Genomic DNA, 22908 nt, shown 5'->3' with positions numbered 1-22908 from the left:
AGCTTCCTTGTGGGGTAGTCCTTCCTCCATACCCTGCTGTATGAGCCCTGCCCCATGCTCCTCTAGTACTCGTTCTGATCAGTCCATTCCTCAGTGACGGTCCCCTCTTCTCAGCTCCTGTGACAATAGTTTCCTTATCCCTCATTTTATACATGTCGCCTGCCTCGCATTGCTGTACAGCTCTTCCCGGGTGTGGTCTGCCTCTCAGTGGCACTTAGGGGCGGGGCGGGGCTCCTCACCAGCTTCTGGAACGTGGCTGTACATGCGGAAGCGCGGGTTCCCATGTCCCGTGTGCATGTATGAGGATAGACGCTTTTATGGTAACCGCAGTGAACTCACTGAGTTAAGAGCTCTCCCTTCCATCCCCAAACCTCCTTATTCAGAGACCCGCTTCGCTGGAAAAGCACGCGCGTTTCAGAGATGGTGGTGGTGGGTTCTAACAATGGCCACACTCCCCATTCCTGTCGGTAAGCCCTTTTGTATAGTGCCTTGACCCTCTCCCATCCAGAGATGGAGTTTATTTCTCCAGTCTCTGAATCTGAGCTGACCTTGTGACTGACTTTGACCAAAGAACGTAGCAAAAAGTAGCACATCACTGAACCTGAGGGCGATGTTGGGAATCTATGTCCCCACCCCAACAAAGGGTCCCATCTGACACTATGACTTTTGCCCCATCCCCTGCTGAGTTGTTGTCCCACTGTGTGCAAACAAGAGATGTTTGCTTTGAGATGCTTCCTTAACCACAGTCAATGTATTTTAAAATTCTACATTTCTATAGAAATGGTCTTGAAAGTAGATGATAAATCATGATTATTTACATGCCCTAATTCTAAAATTCTGGTTTGTCTCTTATAATTTTCTGAGCATAATCCAAAGCTAACATTGATTTTTTAAATGCTAATATTTTCACAAGTCTAAGTTTTTAAAAACCTTGTGTTCTTGGTTTGCAAACTGAATTTTCCTTCCCTTTTACTCTTTCCCATGATATGGGAACAAGCTCCATATTTGCCAAATAGCAAAAGAGCCTTTATTTGACAGTGTATATTTCACTTTTGTGCCACTGCTGTATCCAGGTAACATTTTCTTTCATAGAAAATGACAGTGTCTTCCAGGAGTGAGTGAGTGAGTGAGTGAGTGAGTGAGTGAGTGTGTGTGTGTGTGTGTGTGTGTGTGTGTGTTTTCATATGCATGAAGTTTTAAAAATGAAACTTCATCTCAGACAGAATGATCTTTGGTTTATAAAAGTGGAATATTTTTTATGGTTCTGGGGTTGTTCATCATTTTAAAACCTATTAGTCGTAGCGGGTCAGCTTGAGAAATGAGGAGTTTTACATCTAACTTAGACAAAATATATCACGATAGTTGGATTTGAAAACTGCCAGTGAAATTGTGTTTGAATGATTCTCAAATTTGTTTTTTAAGGGAGAGCTTTCTCCTTTATATGTGTATTCAGTAAAATAGAGTTATTCAAATTCTAGGAGACATGTAGGAGCGTCAGATTCACGCATTACGCAGATATTGCTCTGTTTGTGGGGCTTTTACTCCTAATGACTGACCTAATGTGTTCTGTCTCCTTTTTCTGGCTGAGAGAAGGAATTCTATTTCATAGGCATTTTATTCAGTAATATGTTCATATTGCATTTCACCTCTTACTATTTCTCAGAATACAAGAATACCTGTGACATATTGAGATAGCTCATATCATTGCTGGAAAAGTACATGGTAATTTGGATAGAAAAAATAATGAAATAGCTTTAGCAACAGAATATAATTAAATTAGGGCCTAGTGTAAAAATAGCGAAAGGATTTATTTTTAGTTTTTAATGGATCAGATCAGTGTGATTAAAATATGTAAATTAAATAACAGCATTCACTTCAGTGATCTTCTCAGTGACATCAGCTCTCTCTAAAAGTTATAAGTATTCCATTTTCTTCTACTCTCCCCCATTTTAAGTAAACCCAGTATGAAAGGTTTTGAATTTGCTAAAATAGGGAATGCATTTTTTTACAGTCGTAGAAGCCTTACAATTGAGGAATTTGACATCGAGTAGGCATATATTTATTAATCCATTCAGTAAATGGTTTCTGAGCACCTACTGTGTAGCTGGAACCTTTCTGGATGCTGAGGCTAGAGCCATGAAAAAAGTAAACAAGATCCCTGCTCTCAAGAAGTTCAAGTTCAGTTGTAAGAAGGTAGACAATAAGTGCGTGAACAGGTTAGCTTCAGATAGCATTATTAGCTGCTATAAAGAAAGTAAACCAGAACAAATGAGAGAATGAATGGGAGGGGAGGTTAGGGAAGGCATTTTTGAGAGGTGACCTTTGAATAAGACCTACGTGATGTGAAGCTGACTGCCGTCTGGGAGAAGAGCCACCCAGAAAGAGGAAAAGCAGTTGAAAAGGCTCTAGTGTGAGTATAAGCTTGGCAGGATTGAGGAATGAAAAAGAAAACCAGAAGGTGAATTGCAGTGAGTGAGAGGAAGAGCTAAGGTGAGATTGGAAAGGTCAACAGGGGCATGACGATGCATTAGTCATGGATGCCACCCATATTACATATTGTATATTATGTCATATATTTCATACCATATTTATGTTGTATTAATATTAATTATGTAACCTTCTATAATGTTGCAGATATCGTAAACAGGAAGATGAAGGGTTAAAGACAGACGTTAGGATCCTCAAGATGTGTAGGTTTTCTGAGCATTCCCAGTACACAGTCATGTTAGTGGGTTGTAGTATCCTTTCTTGGAACCCCACCATCTTTCCATATTTGATTTTAATTATCAGTTAAATTCAGTTCAAAAAATATTTCTTGAGCCCATGCTGGGTCCAAGAAACTGATGAGTCCACTGGGCTGTTGTAGACGGATGCAGCAGAAAATGTGACAGACTTTGGAGACTTTCCTAGATTCTATCTATCATTTCAATCAGGGGTCAGCTACCTTTTCTAACATCTTATTCATCCTTAGGTTACATATTGTAAAATGGTATTAAGGACCAAATATCTAAATGTCAGTGATTTGTAATGGTAGGTAGTCTTCAGTTGTTCCTCTTCATTGGAGACACAAGACATGAAAAAATAATTTTGAGGCCTGTGTATGCATCAGTCCAAAAAGGATTTATCATTTGAATACCTCTCTTCTGGAGGAAGGAAGTTGTTAAAAATTAACAATTTAATAAAATGCACAAAAGCTTTAAAAATATATATTCTTTTGAATGAAGCAACACAGATTTGTAGACTGTCCTATTATTATGGTTATGACGCAAGGTGTCCGATTTCGATGAGGGAATCAAGAAATGACATAGACTATCTCCTTTCTGTGTGTTTTCAGACCATATGTCGTCATAATATACTGACTTAAAATTTCCACTGAATTAAACTTTCAAATGATTTATAAGACATTGAAATGCATTACTAAGAGCACTTATTGAAACTTCCTTCAGAGATAATTAGTAAAAAGATTTTGTTATTTAAAAAAAGGCAATAGTTTAGGTTTCATCCTGGCAAAAGTAAGCTCTAGAAGCCTCTCTCTGATTTGCTGCTAGTAATTCCACTCTTTTGATGCCTGTTTTGCTTTATTCTTCCTAACTCTCCCTGATTCTATTGTTTAATAGGTTTTACTCCTGTTTAGAATAAAACCGTGGAAGCCAGCGCTACATTTAGTATCTCTCTCCAGGCACAGCCAATGCCTCTTCCCACTGGCCTTGTTCCCGGGGTTCTGGAAAAGAGCTGACAGGGCCTGAGTGTGGCAGGACACATGGCTCGCATAGCTTTTGCAGCTCTGCTGTTTTTCTGTACATACGTGTGTGTGTGCACGCGTGTGTGTATAGATATATGAAATATTGAAGGCAGGGGGAAGAAATCCATATATGTTACTCCCAGATTAAGAAACAAAACATTCATTCCAAACACTGTTCAAGCCCCTGGGTACCACTGCCTGATTGCCTTTCTCTTCCTCTGCCCCAGAGAGAATTGCTATCCTGAATTTTTAAAATCATTCATGTGTATCTTTATATTTTGTGACACAGGTTTATGTATTTTAGATAATACATAGTATTATTTTGTATATTTTTAAACCTCATATACATGCAAATTGCTTATTCTCGTATCATATTTTTAAGACTTGTCCATCTTAATATGCATATCTTTCTTTTATTTTCCCTGGTGTATAATGTTCTGTTGGGGTTTAAGGGGGCACAATAACTAGCACTCTCTTTTAACCGTCTAGAATAAATTGAGAAATAGACATGTAAGAGAGTAGTGGATAAAAATATCAGCTTTATTTGTGAGATGGCTCTATTGGAGGGGTGGGCTTGCTAAACACAGTCAGAGTTAAATAGATTTATTCTTCTAGTCACAGGCTGTGTAGTTAGCCTGGGACTCCCCCCATGAAGGGTGTCCTTGTAACATGGGGAGCAGAGCACTGTATATGCCCCCCCAAAGTCAGGTGGCCCTTGTGAAGAAAAGGAGGAGGGGGCACTAATTATATAACTCATGCTTCTAGGAGGAATGGGTAAGGAGGTGGCAAGAGGCTGGGAATATTACTCCAGAAGAGGTTCCTCTGCGAGGAAATATAGACAGAGAAAGGGAAGTTTTTCTTGGAACAGTTTTTTTCCATCATATAAGTATCCCATAATTTATATATCATTCTCCTATTGATGAACTCATTTATTGTTATCGCAAATGGTGCTGCAGTGACTATTCTTGTCTACAAATGGAAGAGAGTCTGCAGGGCACATGTACATAGGAGTGGCATGGAAGGGTCGTAGCTGAGTATGTAGCTGAGTACGTAGCAACGTGACTTGCCTCCTAAGTGGTCTTTCACATTCTCACTTACAGTGCATTAGAATTCTTTTCCATCTGTATTCTCAACACTTACTGTCAAACTCTTTTGGTTTTGCCAATCTGCTGGGTATAAAATGGTATCTTATTGTCATTTTAATTTCCCTGATTACTAGTAAAGTTCAGCGTTATGTCTGCTAGCTGTTTGGGTTACCTGTTCTGTCAATTTCCTACTCATATTATTGGCTTGCATAAAAATATTGAGTTCTCTGTTTTTTTAATATTGATTTATAGGGGTTCTTTATGTACTCTGGATACTAGTCCTTTCTCATTTATGAGTCACAAAACATCTTTTCATTTTTTAAAACAGGGTAACTCTCGACAAATATCTGAGATACACACAAATAATTTGGAAATACCATGTCCTTTTATAAATATCCCCCCCCCCTCTGAGAGGTTTTAGAGAGAACTTTAGAAAAGAGAAAGTATAGGATTCTTCAACATGTCCAAAGTCTAAAATTATGTAGAGAATGTGAAGGATCATTTGAGCATAGTAATTAGAGGGTCTACCTTGTGATTTTTCTGCCTGTTAGAATGTTCATGTTATCCTTGAATAATTGCTAATCTTTCTTTCCTGTATTAGACTAGGCAGTTTGAACAATATTTCTGCAAGATTTATTTTACTTTTCAAATTCTTCGGCATTATAGAATTTAATGCTTAATGTTTAAACCATAATGCTTAAATTAATGAGTTTTGGTTTCAGTGCAGTCGCACGAAAAGGCTATACCGCAAAACACCTCTGATCTACCAAAAAGCAGATTTATCCACCACTTGGAAACTCTTTTATGTGTAATAAAACTTTCTCATTTTAACAAGTTCCGTGGTAATGTTGTATTGCCACTTCATTCTCTCCTCAGAGCTTCTGGACATTATCATCGAAAGGCTTAAGTACTAAATGATTTTGCTAATTCTTGATACGAACAGTTTCTTACAGAGTCATAGACTTTCACCAGTAAGAATATCCTTAAAGAGCAATTGGTACAGTCTCTTACTTTACTCATGTGACACGTGTGAGGTTAAATGACCTGCCCAAGGTCAAACACATGGGCGGCACAGATCAAGATTAGGATTCAGGTCTCGGCCTTGTCACAGTGTGCTCTCCATGGTGATGGCGTCTTAGACCATTCAGGCTGCTGTAACAAAGTACCATAGACCCCGTGGCTTAAGAAGCAGAAATTTATTTCTCACAGTCCTGGAGGCTGGGAAGTCCAAGGTCTAGGTGCTGACAGACTAGATGTCTGGTGAGGACCCGCTTCCTGGTTCAAAGACAGCCGTCTTCTTGATGTATCCTTGCATAGTGGAAGACACCAGGGAGCTCTGTGGGTCCCTTTTATAAGGGCACTAATCCTTATAATCCATTCTTGTGACCTAAGCAACTTGCAAAGATTCCACCTTCCAAATGCCATCACTTGGGAGGTTAGATTTCAATACATGAATTTTGAGGGAACACAAACATTCGGTCTATAGCAAACGGATTAAGAAGCATAGCTTCATCCTCTGTTTTTATCACGGTGTGTATTTTACAGCTAGATATCCTTGACTGACAGGTTTCAGTGCATTTGGCTTTTTGTCACTGGCATCTTTTTAGTTTCTTAGTACTGAAGGAACTATTTACAATATTTCCTTAAATTAGCTTTATGGTAGTAATGTATACTATTTTCCTTCCTTATTTTCAACTGGTGTTTACATGCTAGTCTTTCTAACAGGTTATATAAATAAGTTAAATGTTATGGTAAATTATTCCAAAATGGCATATTAACAGTTTGCATAAATTAAAACTATACTGCAATAGTTTGAATCAGATTGTAGCAAGATGTAAATTTGTAAATGTGTGCAGTTAAGTTTTTAAATAGAATTTTTTCATGCATAGCTATCATTTATTTATTAGTGTGTTTAACATTACAATGACTACATTTAATCCAAGAATTAAAATACCACCATTAACTCACATGTACCCACGTGCTCCTCTATCCTGTCTTCCTGCTTTTCTCCTTTAGGAACCACTATTCAGAATTCAGTGATTATTGTTTCCTTGCTTTAAAAATATGTGTATACATGCATGCAAACATACGCACACAAGTACATGCAAACACGCACACACACGCCTGTGTATTTCCCTAATGTTTCACCTTTCTCATTTTAAAACTATAAAATTGAGTGTCAGATGTATGTAGTCTTTTGTGACTTACTTTTTTTCAATCAATGTTTCTCATATTTATCTCTGTTTTGTATATAATTATAATTTGCTCATTTTAAATATATATAACTTTCCACTATATGACGTTACCGTAAATTATTCTGTTGATGGGCATTTAGTTTTTATTCTTCCCAGTTCCATTTGTTTTTGCTATTACTGATAATACTGTATGAACAGTCTTTTATCGTGACTCCTGGTACACGTGTACAAGTGTTTTCTCATAGATATGTACTTAGGAGTGGAATTCTTGGGTTATAATGTATGCAAGTGTTTACTTAGATAGTGCCAAATAACATTTCTAAATCATTTGTATTAGTTTGCACACCCACTGGTCTGTGTTGAACAAGCCCCGAATGTTGACTCCTGGCTCCTTCTCCTGTGAAGCCACCAACCGATGTGCCAGTGCAGACATGGACGCTCACCCTCGGGGCAAAAGTGGCCGACTTCCCACTAACAGTTAGTGTCTCGCCTCTTGGGGTTTGCCCTACCCCGAGAATATGGTCTGGCCCCACTATCTTTTTAACTCAGTGCTTTTAGGTAGCTTTGTTTTAGTGTCTTATCCAGCATTTTTGTCCCCAGTGGGGGAATCGATCTGACCATCTCCAAACAGAAACTCACATGAATTATTATATATTTTTTCTCTCAAACTTTTCTTTCTAAACTCTTTTTTCCAGATATTGATTTATTGGGCAGAACATTGGATTTATTAAGTGTTGGTAAAGACTAATCACTCATTTGTAAGTGATGTAGAAAATATGTAAAATTAGTGATGTGTTTCTAAAGTTTAGTGATTCTGGCATTTTGGTTGTACTGTATTTTCTATTGCTATTTGAAGGACATGCCTAAGTATTTCTAACCACTTACTGTTCTTCTCTTGAATATCATTTAAATATTTATTTTCATGCACCTTAAAAGCATATTGTCAGGAAATAGTGATATAATTTAATGAATATGCCATTGAATCTCAACTTTTTAATTTCATCTGTTATTTATGAGAAGCAACAATACAATGCTTTCTGTTTTCATCGAGGTCTTATATTTAAAAATCACTTTTCTTGAACTTCAGGATTTATTTAAATGCACTGTTACTATATTTACACCTAGTATGAAATTAGTATATTTCAGCGTACGAGTCGGCGCGTCCCCAGGACCACCACCAGGTTTGACGATTTGCTGTAAGGACTCAGCATATGATTGGACTTAAGGCTGTGATTTGTTATGGTGAAAGGAAGCGGAGCAAAATTAGCAGAAGGAAAGGCTCCTGGGGCGCAGGCCCGGGGAAGTCAGTGCAAGCTTCCAGGGACCCTCTGTCGGGGAGGCACACGGGATGTGCTTAATCCCCCCAGCGGCAAGTTATGACAACCCATGTGAGATGTTGCCAGCTCAGGAAGCTCGGTAGAGACTCGGTGCTGAGGGTTTTTGTGGTATGATCATGTAGGCAGTCTCTGCCTGGCACGTAGCAAAAGTCCAGACTCCCAGAAGGGAAGCAGCGGTGCCACATAAATCGTGCTACATAGTCTTAGGCACAATGATCCATTCTTATGAGTTAATAGTGGAAAACTTCCAGAAAACCAAGTTCTCAGATGCCAGCCAAGGACCATCTTTGTAAGCAGGATGGCTGTCAGGGCTGCAGTGTGGATTCTTTTCCACACATGGAATTATGGCTAAAGTTTTTAAAGCACTTACTATATGGCAAGAACTGTTTTTTATTTATTTCATCCTCACAATAATCATTTCATAAATGATAAACTGAGACACAGAGGGGTTAAGAAACTTGTCCAAGATTGCACAGCTAATTAATAGTAAATCAAGATTCAAACTCAGGCTTCAGAATCCATGATTTATCAAATGCTTTATTGATATATTTTTTTTTCATTTTTTCCCACCTCTTGGATAGGATGTTTTCATACGTTACCATAGAAGTGTGATTAAAAGAAATTGTCTTCATATAACCTCTTCTAATCTTGAGTGTTGTTTCATAGCTCATAATTTTCAAGTTTGGAAAATCATTCTAATTTTTGTATGCAAACCTTTCCTGATCTCACAGGCTTTTCCCAGCCTGTCTGTTTCTGGATTAGAGGAGCTGAATTGTTTATTTCCATCTTCCTACAAGAAGGCTTGTCTGGTCTTTGACCACAATTTAGTTCCACTATTTTTTCTGAAACTTCTTTTGGTCTCTTCTAAGATAGAGCAATTAGAACTGCAAACACAGAGGGTATCACAGGACCATGGTTTACAAACAAAGACAGGACAGCATTTTCTGTTTTATTTCCTCCCTTGTAACTCTCATCATTGCGTTAGCCATATTGTCTGCCTCAGTGTATTGGACAGTGACGTAGGAAATGGTCTTTAAGTGCCCCTGGATGGCCATCTGGGATATAGATGATAACTAATATAGCTGGTAGAGCTTGCCTCTCTGCTGGTGTACTTTAGATTTTTTTTTTTTCCTGATTGAAATGGAGAGATCAACCATTTACTGTGTTCATTCCCAGGAAAATACATTATAGCTTCGAGAAAAGTTTGAGTATTAACACATGTGCTGAAATATGATACAGATGTTTAATGTCTTACTCTAATATTATTTTACTGTTCATAGTCACCTGTTTTGATCCCTGCCTAAGCTTGCTTGCTTCATTCCATAACACCTGTTCCCAAGAATATATTTACAGTCTGTTGTCTTTTCTTAATAGATGCTACATATGTTAGAAAAAGATTGATTTTTGCCAGTGTCATTCAGTAAATATCTTAAGGAGTCTTTGTTATTTTATTTTCAGTATTATTTTATTTCAGTATAATACCATAATACTGCTTTTATTTAAATACCATATAAGAAGACATGCTTTATGACTTAGGTATGATACTTATTTAAGTGTTCATGACTAGGAAACAAGTTATTTTTAGTTTATTTAAAAAAAAAAAAAAGAATTGTAAAACTTTCAAACTACTGCCTGATGAAAAATGTCCTTGCATTTCTATAGGCTTGGAAAGCTTATGTCTAATCATTATGCTTAAGGGGTCCGGAACATCTAGTTGTCTGAGACATTTGCTATCTTCTATTCTTGGTCTCTGCATTTTTGGTTCCCTGTTTAAACATTGCATCATCAAAGAGGCCTTTCCTATCCAATGTGAGTTCATTGTATCTCCCCTCCCCCAACAGTAAATCTTTACTACCCGGTTTTATATCATTCGCAGCACTTACCAATCTCTGACATGATCTTTTGTCTTAGTTTATTCATTGCCCATTTCTCACACTTAACTAACTCTAAAGCTCCATGAGAGCATTGACGTCTGTTCTGTCTTGCTTACTTCTGGGTGTTCAGGTAAGCGAGCATAAAGCATCTGGTCATTTAGTTCTTGTTGAATCACTCAGTGAATTAATTTATTAAAGACTACCAGAAAAAGAAGTTATTTACGTTAGATATGATCTTTGTCAAATCAAATGTTCATTGGGTTCCTTAAATCTTGAAGAGGATATCCAGACTGACCTTGGGTTTAGGTTGCAATAACTAAAAAGTTAATAATGTGTATATTTAATGTCTAGGCTTGATTAAGTCTTCTGATTCGTTGGGCTCTGAGGATTGTGTATCTGCCATAAACCATCAAATCTACAATAAACCAGGACTCCTGCCAAATTTCAAGATACCAAATACATACTTCCATCTTTCTGTGTCCATTGGAAATATTGTAAACACAGAAAAGTGTGGATAGTAATATAATGTAATGCTCGCATTTCAACTACCTAGCTTTATTCTGTCTTAACATTTGCCATATTTACTTTGGTTTTTTAAAGAATTAAAACATTACCTGCAGCGTTGAAAACACCTATGTATCCTGCTCTGATTCCTTAACCCTCTCTTCTCTGGAGAGAACCGTGATGACCTATGTTTTGGTATTTATCAATCTTGCGCATGTTTTAATATGATTGCACAAGTATTTATTAATAAACAATGTAATATTTTGTTTTGCATGTTTAAGTGTTCTATACTTGGTATCGTATTGTTCGTAACCAGAACCTTGATTTTTTTCCCACCTAATTTAATAGTTTTTGAGAATCGTCATTTAGCTCTCAGTTTTCATCGCTATGTAAAATCGCACTGAAAGATAATTCTGCATTTTATTTATCTAGTTGCCTGTGGATGAACGTTTAAGTTGTTTTCTGTTATTCACTATTTCAATTGCTGCTGCAATGTTTTCTTGTACTTTATGTTTGTACATATGTGTAAGAATTTCTTGAGGACAGTGCTTTACAATTTTTTTTCACCTTATTTCAGCCATAGACAATGAGAGTGTTTATAAAGCACATGTTGGTAAACAGAGAAGTTCCTTTAGGCTGAAAGCAAACTGCCCCCCTGACCAAGAAACTCTGGGGCTCAATACTCTGCCACGCCTGTAAAGTATCTGTGGCAGAGTTTGGGGAGCTGTGTGCTAGGGCAGTGGTCTTTGTAGTTTCCTAAAAGCATTCTTAAAAACTGTGTATTCTTAAAAACTTCCTTGTGCATTTTTACATTGGTAGCTAAAACTTCTCAAAGTAAGTTTAAATGGTTGCAAAGCATATAACTTCCAGAGAATTATAAATATTGACATTTAAAAATATAACATATCACTTTTAAATGTATCCAGTAGAATCTAAATACCATAGTGATTTGATACTTATCATTTTTCTTTCAAAAATATGTGAACAAGCTTTTAAAATGATGTGACAGATTCTTCTTTTACAATTTGAAATTTTTCATCCTTTTTTTTTTTTGAACACCTATTTCTAGTTTTCTTCCTCGGCTAAGTTTTATCTTAATATAATTTTTTTTCATCTTTTTGGCTTTCACAAACAATATTTTTAAATTAGGTTTACTAAGGTATAATTTACATATCATAGGTTTCTTTGTTAATAGGTATACAGTCATTTGTGTTTTGACAGATACATACAGTGTGTAACCAGTACCACAATCCATTTGTAAAGAATTTCTATCCCTTTCAGTTCCCTCTCTCTACTCCCAGTATCTGGCACCACTGGCCTTGTTTCTGCCCCTATTCTATTGCCTTTTCCAGAATGTCATATAAATGGGATCATACGGTTTGTAATCTTTGGTATTGCGCTTTTTTTTTTCACTTCACAAAATGCATTTGAAATTCATCCACGTCGTTAACACGCATCAGCGGTTAGTTCCTTTTAACTGCCGAGTTGTATTCTATTGTATGGATGTACCAGAGTTTGTTTATCCATTCAGCAGTTGATGGACATTTCGGTTGTTTTCAGTGTGGGGCAATTACGAATAATGCTGCTATAAACATTTGTGTTCAGGTTTTTGTTTGGATATTTGTCTGCATTTCTTTTGGAATAATAAGTGTGATTTCTGAGTCACGTGGCAGGTGTAGATTTTAATTTGATAGGAAACTGGCAAATGTTTTTTTCTGACGTGCCTGATCCATTTTGCATTCTCATTTGCAAAATGTGAGAGTACCAGTTGCTGCTCATTGTTGCCGGCACTTGGTATTGTTAAATTTTTAGTTTTGTTTTTGTTTTTAGCCATTTCTACTAGGTATATGGTGAATGGTATCTCATTGGGCTTTTAATTAGTACTTCCCTAATGACTGACTTAAATGATTGTTTCTTGTCCTTGTTTGCTATCCAAATCTCTTGTAATGAAGTATAGGTTCCAGCCTGTGACTTTTATTTTCCTTTTTTTAGCACTTCCTTTTAGAAACAGAAGTTTTTTATTTTGATGAAGTCCAATATATGAATTATTTTTATGATTCATGCTTTTTAAGAATCTTAGAAATCTTTGCCTAATGTAAGTGTGGTGGTTAATTTTATGAACATAGCTAGGCCACGATACCCAGTTATTGATCAAACACAAGTCTAGATGTTGCTGTGAAGATATTTTTAAGATGTGATTGACATTTAAATCAGTAGACTTTGAGTAAAGCGGGTTACCCTCCATAAAGTGAATGGGCTTCATCTAACCAGTTAAATGGCATAAGGGAAAAGACTGAGGTCCCCTGAGGAGGAAGGACTTCAGCCTCTAGGCTGCCTTTGGACTGGGAGACTGTACCATCAGCTCTTCCCTGGACTCTGTTATTTTGTATTGGTTTATTTTGTGCCAGAATCACACACTCTCTTAATTATATGGCTTTATAAGTTTTGATATCTAGTAGTGTAAGTCCTAGAGCTTTGTAATTTCTTCAGAATTTTCTTGATTGTTCTTAACTCATTGCATTTCTTTATAAATTTTCAAGTTCACATCTTTAACCACTATGTTCTACTGCCCCATAAGTAATATTACTTTTCATTTTAGTGAAATAGCCAAGGTAACCAAGCCGACTAACTCTAAAACCTGCACCTTAACTACCTGCCTCTCAATGAACTGAATTATAGACAGACATACCTGGCACATTTTTATCATTTGTTTTCTTTTAAATAATTAACATTTATTTTTTCCATTTTATTATTTAGTTCCCATTATTATTTTTCAACTTATTATAAACCATCTTCAAAAGAAAAGAAAAACGGAAGCAAATGATCAGTTTAGGATCAATTTGAAATACAGTAAGAAGCTCTGAGTATGAGGTCAGTTAATTTGAGCCCTTCATCTGGCTGAGCAGTTCGGTGTTCAGGAGAAGGGAGTCAGACAATAAATATTTTAAAAGCTATACTAGCAAAACTTAGAATAAATGGAAACTGAAAAATTATTAATAGGCCAGATGTGAGGAGAGGACATACTAAGATGAAAGTGTGCACCCATACATATGTCTGACGTTTCCGACAGAATAGCTTTGCTCCAGAGGGTTTCGATGTGATGAATTTTGCTTAACATTCTCCTGTAACATCCCTATTTTGAGAGAGGAGAAGAATCATCACTTTTCTCTTTTTATAATTAGAAAAAGCAAGACTGTATAAGATTATGGCCAGAGTGAGTCAAGCTGAGTATCAGGTAATCCTGAATCATAAACACGTCCACACTCTACTTAGAAATCATTATCTATAAGACTAGCAAGAGAAATGAGAGCCTATATGAGCTCAGCAGTGCAAGTTAGCCTACAAATTAGTTTTGGTAAAGGTGAAGTGTGCTCTTTGTGGTCTTCAAAAATATTTATTCAGACATATATATGAAAGAAAGTTTTGGTGTATGTAAGTAATTGAGGTGTTCCTTTTTTCATTTTGTTGCTTAGTTTTTCATGGGAACTTTTTTTTGGCAGCTTACCATAGCTAACTAAATTAAATGCATTAGCTCAGAAAAATAGAACACAGTTAAGTTTAGTAAGTAATATGGTTTATGGGATTATACCAAAGTTAATAATAGTATAATCACTAAAGTAAATAAATGAGATGAGGAAGAGTATAATAACAGTTGTTATGGTACTGAAAGGGACCAACATCTGGAACAGCAAAAGCGACAAAAAGGAAAATAATAGGAAGTGACCTAAATTTCATAAAAGAGGTGTCTTTTTAATATCTTTAAATACAAACAAAATAAATAAGACAAAGACAGTAGACTAAAAAGAAAAATAGTCACGTGATATGAGTGTGTCCACCAGAGCTTAACAGAAACAATGGAGAATAGGAAAACATGGGGCTAAATATTGAATACAATAGCTACTGAGTAATGATGAAAGGACGGGAAGATGGGAGAATGTGTTTTGGCAAAAAGAATGGGCACGAGAGAGCAGGAAGTACAGTTTAGGTCAATCCAAATGAGGAAAGGAATAGAGGAAAATAATGCCAAGTAGACAATGTCCAAGGTAATAATGTATATTCTAATGTTATGCACATTGCTTAGCAACAAAAATTTTGTTTTTAAAAAAGAATGAAAAAGGAAGTACAAAAACCAATTAAAAGAAGAAAGAAACATATGTCCTGTAAAGTCATCAGGTACAAGGTGAAAATGAGAAGCCAAGATGAAAAGTGAATTTAGATCTCAAAGAAGGTGAAGGTAAATATTCACATTTGTTAATTGTCTCTTAGGTCAATTTATAAAACAGTTAGACACTGAATTGTAATAACCATTATAATAACTGCCCAAAGTAGACATATTGATTGCCATCAAAAATGTACTTCATAGTCTATAGTCTATATAAAGCACTGAAAATGGATCTAGATATTCATATGTTTTAATATTTTAAGAAAACATATTTTAATTCAGTGTGATAAAAACAAATCTGTGAAAATGATTATTTTTAAAATGTGGTTTAGGAAGGCATTTGGCAGTGATTTCTATCTTTCATTTTCTTATTTTGGATATAGATTGTTGCTTTGCACATATCTAATACTTTATTTAAAATATTTGGACAGTAGGTAGCATCCAACATGTTTGTAAAGTTCAAAAGTACCTTTATGTAAATAATAGCTTCTAAAGGCCAGTAGACACATTTAAAAATAAGCAAATAAATCGCTTCATCCCATACTCAGCAGTGAAAATAGAACACATTTCCAGTATATGAATTTAGATTTGACCTTGTAAACACTGAAAGCAATACAAACCCCAGATACCACAGTTACCACAGGGTTTATCTGGTAAAAGAGTACTGTCTCAAAATATTCTTCAGAACCATCTTTTAGTATGTCCCAACTGCAAACTAGAACTTTTCTGTTATTTGAAATGGTGGTGTCTCCAAGTCTTTTCCCCAACCCCTGCAGTAAGCGATTGGCATTCTACTGAGTTGGAATGAAAGCACAAATTTAATTACAAACACAGAAACAATGGAACAAAAAATGATAATAATCAGGCTCTTTTTATTACTGAGTTTTGGGACCTGGATGTTGTTACTCAAGATATAGCATCACAGTGCTTCCTGCCAATTAGAGTTCTTCCTGGTTTCTGTTTTGAGAGGTAAATTCTCTCGGAATAGTTACTCAGTATCTTAATATATGAAGGGGTACCTTTTAAGATACTCTGTTTTTGTGATAGTACTTAGAATTTGTTTGTGTTACATGCTGTTGAATCAGCTCCGACTCTAGGCAACCCTGTGGATGAGTGACGTCCACAATACCCTGTCCTTCACAGCCCTAGAATTTACCCACTGCTAAAGCTGAGTGCTTTTATTAAAGCAGCAGATCAAAACAAGTGCCATACCCTCTTCTAGAGTAAAACACAATATCATTAGATCTGAGACATCATTGATTCTAGGTCACCATCATATTATGTGCCACTAATGAAAGAAAAAATTTTGCCCATTAAACTATGACACAATGTTAAGGTACCAATAACCGTAAGATGCATCACAATTTTAGAGATTTTAAATTATGGGAAAGATATCCTGAGAATCAATGAAATAAGATAACGTGCACGTTCACCTTAAGTCCAAACATATCATAGCCACCTTGATCTGCATTGTTTTCAGATTTCATAAATACTATCCTCAGCCAGTTTACTTTATTCTGCCTTTTAAACCCCTCTTTGGTCTCCTTATCCTATTTCCCTGGATATAACCTTGACGTCACTCAGGAACAGTGTTGGTCATCCACCTGGAGAGCTGGTCTCTGACCGTATCAATTACATTTACCTCCCTGCCCTATCCTAGTCTCGTGAGCGTGTAGAGACATCAGCCGTGGGTGCCCACTGGGCTAATCTCGTCTTATAAGCAGAACCTGAGCATCAGGGCATCACGACCTGGCTCTAGAGCCATAATCACTACACAGCCACAGTAGAGGTTGCATTCAGCATTGGTGGAGGTCCTTCTAGGTGCCTGGCATTGTGTGGGTACTGTGGGTTACAACACTGTAATATCTGCAGACAAGGAACTTGCAGCCTGGTGGGAGAGTAAATGTATAGAAAGGGACTAGAATTCACTTAACTTAGGGGATAAAGTTCTTCTCCACCTCCTTCTCAATTCACTGTTCCCCCCTTTTTTCAACCCAACTTACCCCTTCATAATATCAAATGAATGTAATCTACCTCACGTTGCAGAGAAGCCTGTGAGGAGTTATCCACGGACAGGCTCCCTCTCTCCCTGTGAGCGTGCTGTGAACAGGAATTGGCTGTGTCCAAATCAGCCCCTCCGCAATGGGTGCAGGAACAACTTGTTGTAAGGATGATGTTTGGTTGAGCCTTAGAGAACATGTCCAAGAGGCCCGGCGCCCTCCGACCTTAGGATATGACCACCGCGGCCCCATCTGTTTCCTCCACCAGCAGCAGCACCACTGCTACTGACAGTAATAGAGCCTGTTCTGGGTCCTGCATCGCTTCCAGCTCCACTTCAGCCAAGCTTCTCGCAAGAGTAACCTGTGCTTGCTGTTTTCATTCACCTCCAGTCTTTCACTTCTCAATTTAGCGTGGCTTTCACCCCTGACAGTTCCAATGAATAATTCTGCGGAGCTCACTAATAATCTCTAAAGTGTCAAATTCAGTGGACGCTCTTCAGTCTCTGTCCTCTTTCAGCATTCCGCCTTGATGACCACTCCTTCTATGGGACACCCTTTTCCACTGGAGTCTGTGCCAGTACTCGTTCTGGGGTTTGGTTCTCCCCATAACAGCCATTCCTTTTCATCTCATTCAGTGGATGGCCCCCTGCCTGCGTACCCCGCCCAACATTCTCCTCTTTTCCAGTATCCTTCCTCCGGGAGATTTCATTCCCTGCCCCACGTCCGTGTGGGGGAGTCCCGGTTCCATTCCTTTCTCCCAGTCTTGTTTTCTGTGTTCCACACCCATGTCTTCATTTCCTACTGACCACCCTTCTGGGTGTCTCCGCTGACCCCTCAGACACCACATGTTCTAAAGGCTTTATATTATCTACTACCTCAGAACTGCTGAGATTTCTCTTTTCTCTTGTGTTACTTTTCTTGGTTCACGATATCACCATCTACCCAGTTACTCATTCCAGAATCACCTAAATCAACTTCTTTTCTTCACCACTTATAACCAACTGGTCACCAGGTTTTGTCTATTCTGCCACCCAAGTCGGTCTCAGGTTTTCCTCCTCACCGTCCTTGATCCATGCTGTTTTAGTTTCCCATAAGAAATACCACAAACTGAGTGGCTTAAATGACAGAAATTTATTCTCTTAGAATTCTGGAGGACAGAAGTCTGAGAGCAAGGTGTCAACAGGGTTGTTTTTTTCTGAGGCCTCTGTTCTCGGCTCGCAGATGGCCCTGTGTCTTCTCATGGTCTTCTTTCTGTGCGTCTGTGTTCTAATTTCCTCTTCTTAGAAGAACACCAGTCATATTGGATTAGGGTACACCCTAATGACCTTATTTTAGCTTAATTAACTCTTTAAAGGAGGTGCTAGGGGTTAGGACTTCAGCATGAATTTTAAGGAGACACAGTTCATTCTATAACATGTACCCTCATCATCTCCTTACTAGTGAATAGTGTGCTCTCCTAATTTGTTTTCCTACCTCCAGTATCACCTCCATTCTGACATATCCTCCATGCCACCATCCGAGAGATTATTCTGATTTCAAACACAAGCACATTACTCTCCTGCTTAAAAGTCTTTAATGGCTCCCAAAGACATTGAGGATAACATCCAACTTCCTTCAGATGGCACATTCATGGTCCGCCACCTTCCTGCTCACACTGCGCACCAGCCGTTCCGAAATACTCGAGGTTCCCTGAAGGTCTCAGACCTGCACCTCTATGCCTTTCCACACATAGCATTTTGTATCTCGAACCTTCTTCACCTCCTTTTGTCTCACCAACCCTAAGTCACGTAAGACTCAGCAGAGGTCGCGCATTCTGCTGGAAGTCTCCCCTCACAGCGACCAGAAGGAAACATGGCAGACAGTACTAGTACAAACAGAGAGGAACTGTTAACCCATGACAAAGCATCTCTCTCAGATGGATGCAATAAAAAGAAAAGAATATGTTAAATTACGCTAGTTGTTACAGACTTTTCTCATTCTGTGGAGCCCCTGAAGCTTTCTTAAAGGACAGATTATAAAATTGGCATCTTCCTTTCATCATTTCCTTAGCCAGCAGCTCAAGACGCAGCCCATCATGTTTAATCGCGTCCTAACTCCTTCCTAAGTCAGGATCCCTGTCCAGAGGCTTGTCATGAAGTCCAGAGCACTCACTCTCAGCCGTCTTTGTTCGTTAGCCCTGGACACACAGTCACAGTGCAGCTTTCCCCAGCTTCTCTGAAAAAAATGAGCACAAATTACAAGAAATTCAGTACAAATTGTGAGATGTCCGTACATTAGTCGCGACATGGGAAATCTGATGCGGTCAGCGGGGAAAGGTGTAAATTGCAGGATACTAGAAAGGGGAGTTCAGTCTGTTAGTAATGCAAGGAATATGATGGATTTAAAGAAAAGGTACAAATTACAGGGTAATATAAAGAAGAGGTCAGTACATTAGTAACATGGGAAAACTGACAATTTGGGAGGAAAAGGTGCAAATTGTAGGATAATGTAAAGTAGGGGCTTAACTGTGAAGATGAGCTTCCATCAGCCCGAGGAGGCTTGATGGTCATGCAGACACTGGCTGGAACTTCCTCACAGCGGATCTTCATGTCTGTTAGAATCATTCATTAAATTCCAAGCTAATATCACAGAGCAAAATTATCGTTCTTGTCTAACAGAGGTAAAAACTGAGTCAGAAAGATTCCCTCAAAAGTTCTGAAGCCTGAACCCAGAAACCTCATATTTGTCAACTCTAACAAATAAACACACACCTTTTGCTGCACTCAGACACATTCCTCCAAGAGGCTGTGGAAATCTGACTGTCATTTCTGGGTTCGAGATAGAATTTTAAACAATTATACGATTTAAAAAAATTTAATGAAAATTTTGAAGAATGACAGATGATGGGAGACTGTGGGGACCCCACGGACCTCTTTTGTTTCTGTGCATCTCATGAGTGAGGCACCGACTGCCCTCTGTTCCAGAATATCTTTTCAAGGATGTTTGTCCAGTGGCCAGCCCTGGGAGACACAGGTAGTGAGTGTCTCCCTCCAGAACAAAAGGCAGGCATGCTTACCAACCATTTTAAAAGATCTGGGGTCCCTAACTCAAGTTCTTCTTCTACAAGACAACCCTCTGTAGGTGCAGGCATCTCTATGGACCCAACTGCATCACCTCACAGAATCTAGGGGTACAGGGAGCTGACAAAAATGTGCTGACCCTCATGCAGCGTGTGTCATGAGCAAAGAAGTCCTTGGTCTATGCTCCAGTAGTCCCAGGTCTTCGGCCACCGCCCATGAGGCCACAGGATACCTCGGTAACTTGCGAGGGGACTGAATTCTCAGATTCTTCCCAGCTCTTAACAGTTTTATCGATGAGAACGGGTTGCCGATAGTGACATGGCTTTCTGGAAGAAAGATGAGGAAATCATGGTCCCTGACAGGATTTGAAGGAAGTCCATGAGGACTAGTGATGAATATGCTGACCAAAGTATACAGTCAACCAGACAGTGACAGCCCTCCGCTCTGTTACTTGTTAATGGAGAGGACTCAGGGAGGGAGTTGCAGTAGATGCCAGGACAGCATCCGGGTTGTCGTGACTCTCCTCCAGGCACGAGGACTTCCTCGCCAATGTGGCAGTCAGCCTCAAGTTCACCCTGTTCTAATGACTGGTACAAAGATTCCTGTCGGGTGGGCGGAAAGTTTTCATTCCATTTCAGATAGAAGCTGTGTAGATAAACACCTATACTTAGAGAGAATGAAGGGACAGTTGCGACTGCTATGTGTGGAGACCAGGAGAATTCCTAGAACTTTGGTTGGTTCTCTTGGGAGAGGGGGAGCCGGGCAGGCACCTAATGCTTGCGAAGGAAGAACAGCAACAGCTGACCCAGCTTCTGGCTGTCCCCGCGTACACTCTATGCTGGGAACTTTAGATCCGCTTGGAGATAAGGTCTCAACGTTTTTGCAGTGTTTAGCCAGACTAAACAGTATACACGTCAAGGTCCACATTTGGAAAATAATTGTTTGGAAAAGAAAAGGGATGATAAATTCAGATTCAGGAGAGTGATTACTTCCGAAGGTGAGGCACAAGGCCGGGATCAGGACGGGGCATACAGGTATCTACAATCATATTTGTCACTTCCTAGTTCTTGAGTTGGGGGTAGGTTCACAAGTTCTGGTTTTATGATCACACTTCATAACGTAGCTGTTGGTTATATATAGTCACTCTTTTGTATGCATCAACTATTACATAATAAATTTTTACTATCAGCTTTGAGAAATTTAGTTTATAATTAGAATTATTGAATTGCTACGAATTACATAACATCTGTTCAATTCCTATGTGGATTTTAGCAGAGTCTTCCCTTTAAGAACCCTAAATATCCAATGGGAAAATGGCATATCTACAAATCTTCATGCAAGAAATCCTGGAGAGAGTCATAGTTTGACCTTTCTTAGGTAGTAGATATGTCATGTAATTGTTGCAGTTTAAGAGCTCATATTCGCCTAAGCTAAGATTAATTAAAAAATTATTTTAGCTTGATGTCTAATTCTAGAGAGTTTATTTTTTTCATTCCTAAAAAACAAGCTATGAACATTTTCTATATTTATAATGCTGAGGGGCATTAGAGAAATTCGGGGAAATATTGTACGTACTCTGCCAACCTCACTGTCCATAGGGAATGGCATCTTACTTCCCCTCCTCATACTGTCTGGTGTCTAGAGAGAGGGAAGGGTTCTTCACAGCCTTTCTCAAGTGACAGAACTCTAAGGAGAGTTTTGTGCTTCCTGTGTTCCCCAGGAATGACAGCTTGGCCCAAAACATTGCCCCCAGGAGTTGTCCAACCCTTAGCACATGTGGGAGGATAGCACGCTCCTTGGTCTACTTGACCTCGAGAGTCAAGACACTAGAGTCTTTGTGAGGTCACCCCTAGATGGTGGTCATCCCTAGATAGTGGTCATGATACAACTAGCTAAAAGTTTTTGTCACCCACTGGAGACCGAACACTTTGGGTGCTTTGTCTCATTGACTTTTTACAGCCACCCAAGGTGGTGGTTATCACCACCTCCGTTTTGCGTTGAAGCAGGGTGTAGGGAGAGGTGAAGGAACTTTTCACGTTCTCCTAGTCAGAATCCCAACTTGGTTCTGCAGGTTCTGAAACTCATGCTTTTAGCAACACCAGAGCCTTGTCGTTTAATCCATGAATTCTAACACCACATGAGTATATAGAGTTTTTTACCTAATGGAAGTTGGAATGCACAAGGATGTGGTGTTGGGAGATAAGGTCTCAGACTTTACATCGTAAGGATATGTGGGCCCCGCTCTGTGGCCTCTGGGAGGGAGACTGCTTCGGAGGTTGCCGAGAACCTGTTACCCCTCTTTTTAGTGAATTCCATACTTTTTCTTCTCACCCAAACTGTATCATCGATATCTGGGCGGTTAATGTTTTTGAATAAGCTGGATTTAATATTCCTCAAGTGTGAGGGGAAAGAACAAACGCAGGAGAGAGATCTTTATTTTGCTGAACATGGTTTTATTTCTCTAACATGCTGGAATGAGACCGAGAGTATATGCTTTTGTATCTGTAAGGAGGCCAGCAGGGTTTGAGTCGTGTTTTTGGTCTCTGGTAGTCTCGTGATTCGTATGAATGCCATCTTTCTCCTGATTTATAATTGATCCCTATGAGGGAAGTCAATTACTTCTTGTGAAATGGGCTTCAAAAGGCAGCATTTGAAGTGTCTTTATCCTTAGCTTGCAAATATATCTTTATTCAGCTACAGAAAAAATAAACAAATGTCTGACTTACGGAGCACTTAAAACAAGGAACTGCAGTATAAAGATAGCAGGAGGGCGCCGCCCGCCCCGCAGTAGATACCTCAGCTAGTAGCATCGTCCAAGACAAGTGCTCAGTGCTTGAGAATCTGGGGTGGAACCCCCAGTTGCAGTGTTTTCAGAAGAGCATTTTACAGAAGACGGTTCACTGCTTAGCTCTGTGGAGTACCTTAACCTGGCGCATACTTATACGGGCCT

General features: G+C 38.7%; 1 protein-coding gene across 6 annotated transcripts in view; it reads left to right on the top strand.

The window, feature by feature from the left end:
- EFCAB11 (EF-hand calcium binding domain 11) overlaps positions 1 to 22908 on the top strand; it is a 123013-nt gene that overhangs the window by 39427 nt on the left and 60678 nt on the right. Inside the window, exon 6 of one of the 6 annotated variants that reach the window (XM_023528852.1) lies at positions 14845 to 14966. The exons of 4 other annotated variants lie outside the window; for them this stretch is intronic. In XM_023528852.1, coding sequence (XP_023384620.1) covers positions 14845 to 14947 — 103 coding nt within the window. In that variant the 3' untranslated portion in view covers positions 14948 to 14966. Of the gene's footprint in view, positions 1 to 10584; positions 11694 to 14844; positions 14967 to 22908 lie in introns of those variants that run through there. One more of the 6 variants, XM_011357132.2, reaches the window with a different exon arrangement.

Source organism: Pteropus vampyrus, unplaced genomic scaffold (assembly GCF_000151845.1).
Source record: "Pteropus vampyrus isolate Shadow unplaced genomic scaffold, Pvam_2.0 Scaffold32, whole genome shotgun sequence".
NCBI classification, from domain to species: Eukaryota; Metazoa; Chordata; class Mammalia; order Chiroptera; family Pteropodidae; genus Pteropus; species Pteropus vampyrus.
This window is presented reverse-complemented; position numbering and strand designations above follow the sequence as displayed.